At 43.4% G+C, this 1,583-nt stretch overlaps 1 protein-coding gene across 1 annotated transcript; it reads left to right on the forward strand.

Moving 5' to 3' along the window:
* Positions 1–80: 80 nt before the first annotated feature.
* Positions 81–313, forward strand: PPTG_00283 (hypothetical protein; the record flags this gene model as incomplete). Its single annotated transcript, XM_008891661.1, has 2 exons — positions 81–90; positions 165–313. 2 exons carry the CDS (start codon positions 81–83, stop codon positions 311–313), a joined length of 159 nt encoding a protein of 52 aa, XP_008889909.1.
* Positions 314–1,583: the final 1,270 nt, after the last annotated feature.

Genomic DNA, 1,583 nt, shown 5'->3' on the forward strand with positions numbered 1-1,583 from the left:
ATTACTCGACCTTGGATTCTTTTCCAGTATCCAAGCTTTTCAATATCAGAAGCGAGCGTACAACGTGGAGCAGTTAGTCGATGGGGTGGGGTCAGCTTTTGTTGAGCTCGAGTCTGTGACGCTAAGTAAGTCATTCCTAATGCTACAATTTGTGTTGGAACAAGCGATGCTGGACCGCGGCGGAAACACCTACAAGCTTTCACATCTAGGTATGGACAAGTGGGTTCGGCTAGGAGATCTCCCACTCTCGCTGTCATGCTCAAGCGAGGCAGTAAAAATCGACAAGGCAGCGTTGGACGATGTTGTTGTGTAGATGTGGTAAACCCATGGATTAGCAGTCTTAAAACTTGGCCTAATTCAATACTTCTTGGGGATTGGTCGAAAATATCCTATCGATATGTTGTTGTCCATTTAAGTTCGAAATTGGAGCGGTTTTTAAATCAAGAATGATTTCGATTGGAGGATATACTACTTAGTGAGATGAGTCCAAAACGATGCGCCAGTGTGTAATCTGTCGATGGTACAAACCTGGTGGACGTAGCCTTTTTATTGATTGCATAGCGTAAGTTTTGGTCAGATGCCTCGACTATCGCCTCATTCCGGCGATGTTATCTACCGTTTACGACGCGTTAATACAGCGCTGCAGCTACCAACACTAAGCACGCACACCTGGCTAAAGTTTTCATGCTTCGCGAAGTTTAGAATTTGTTTGCTTGAAAATTTAAAAGGCATCAAGAGAAATATTAAATGTCTTGTAGAACGGAGGTAGTACTTAGTAGTAAATTATTCACACTGACGTAGTATTTGACTAGTACAGCACAGTACTGCACCCCGTATTCGCGGGGGTGGACCTATTATAGGTCATCATATATACACATGTAAAAGAATAGATTTACGGTTATTTTACCTGATTCCGATCACCCCATTATTCAAACGAGCTCACGAAGATGCCTAGCGTTGACCCCACTCGCGAGCTATCACGGAGAATATCTGACGAGCTCGCCAGCATCACCCTCTCGTATTGGATCTTCGCGATATGATGGCTTGCTATTATCACTGTGCATGTGATCACGTGTACTTACAATACACTCTACGCATATTGCTATTGGAAACTACATGACACCAACCTCAACTTGTATCTAGAGTTTTACAAGATCGGCATGCCTACGGTACATCACCATACAATCGCTATTACCTACCGTTTTCATGCATCACGATGAAGCCCGAAGGCGGTTTGTGTCCGTATTTTTCGACTGTTTGCTGGATCTTATGGCTTCTTTGGGAGTGGAGCTCATCGTATTATTAAGTTATTTGGACGATTACGATACGAGAATTAAAGGATTCGACGGATTGATTTGGTACAATGATGAGTGGGTGGCTAGAGCTCTAAACGAATTTCAAATAGTTTTCGTTGTTTCATGGTCAGATCTGGTAGTCCGCGCAATGTTCTTGCTGGGTTTTGGTTATCACCACGGCGAGTATGAAGAAGGTATTGAAATATCATCCACGAAAGAAAAGCCCAATCGCTCAATCAGTCACCAACGTTGTTGCTATCCGAAGCAAGGATCGTATCGAGGAAACAA

The sequence above is a fragment of the Phytophthora parasitica genome (genome assembly GCF_000247585.1).
Source record: "Phytophthora parasitica INRA-310 unplaced genomic scaffold supercont2.1, whole genome shotgun sequence".
Taxonomy (NCBI): Eukaryota; Oomycota; class Peronosporomycetes; order Peronosporales; family Peronosporaceae; genus Phytophthora; species Phytophthora nicotianae.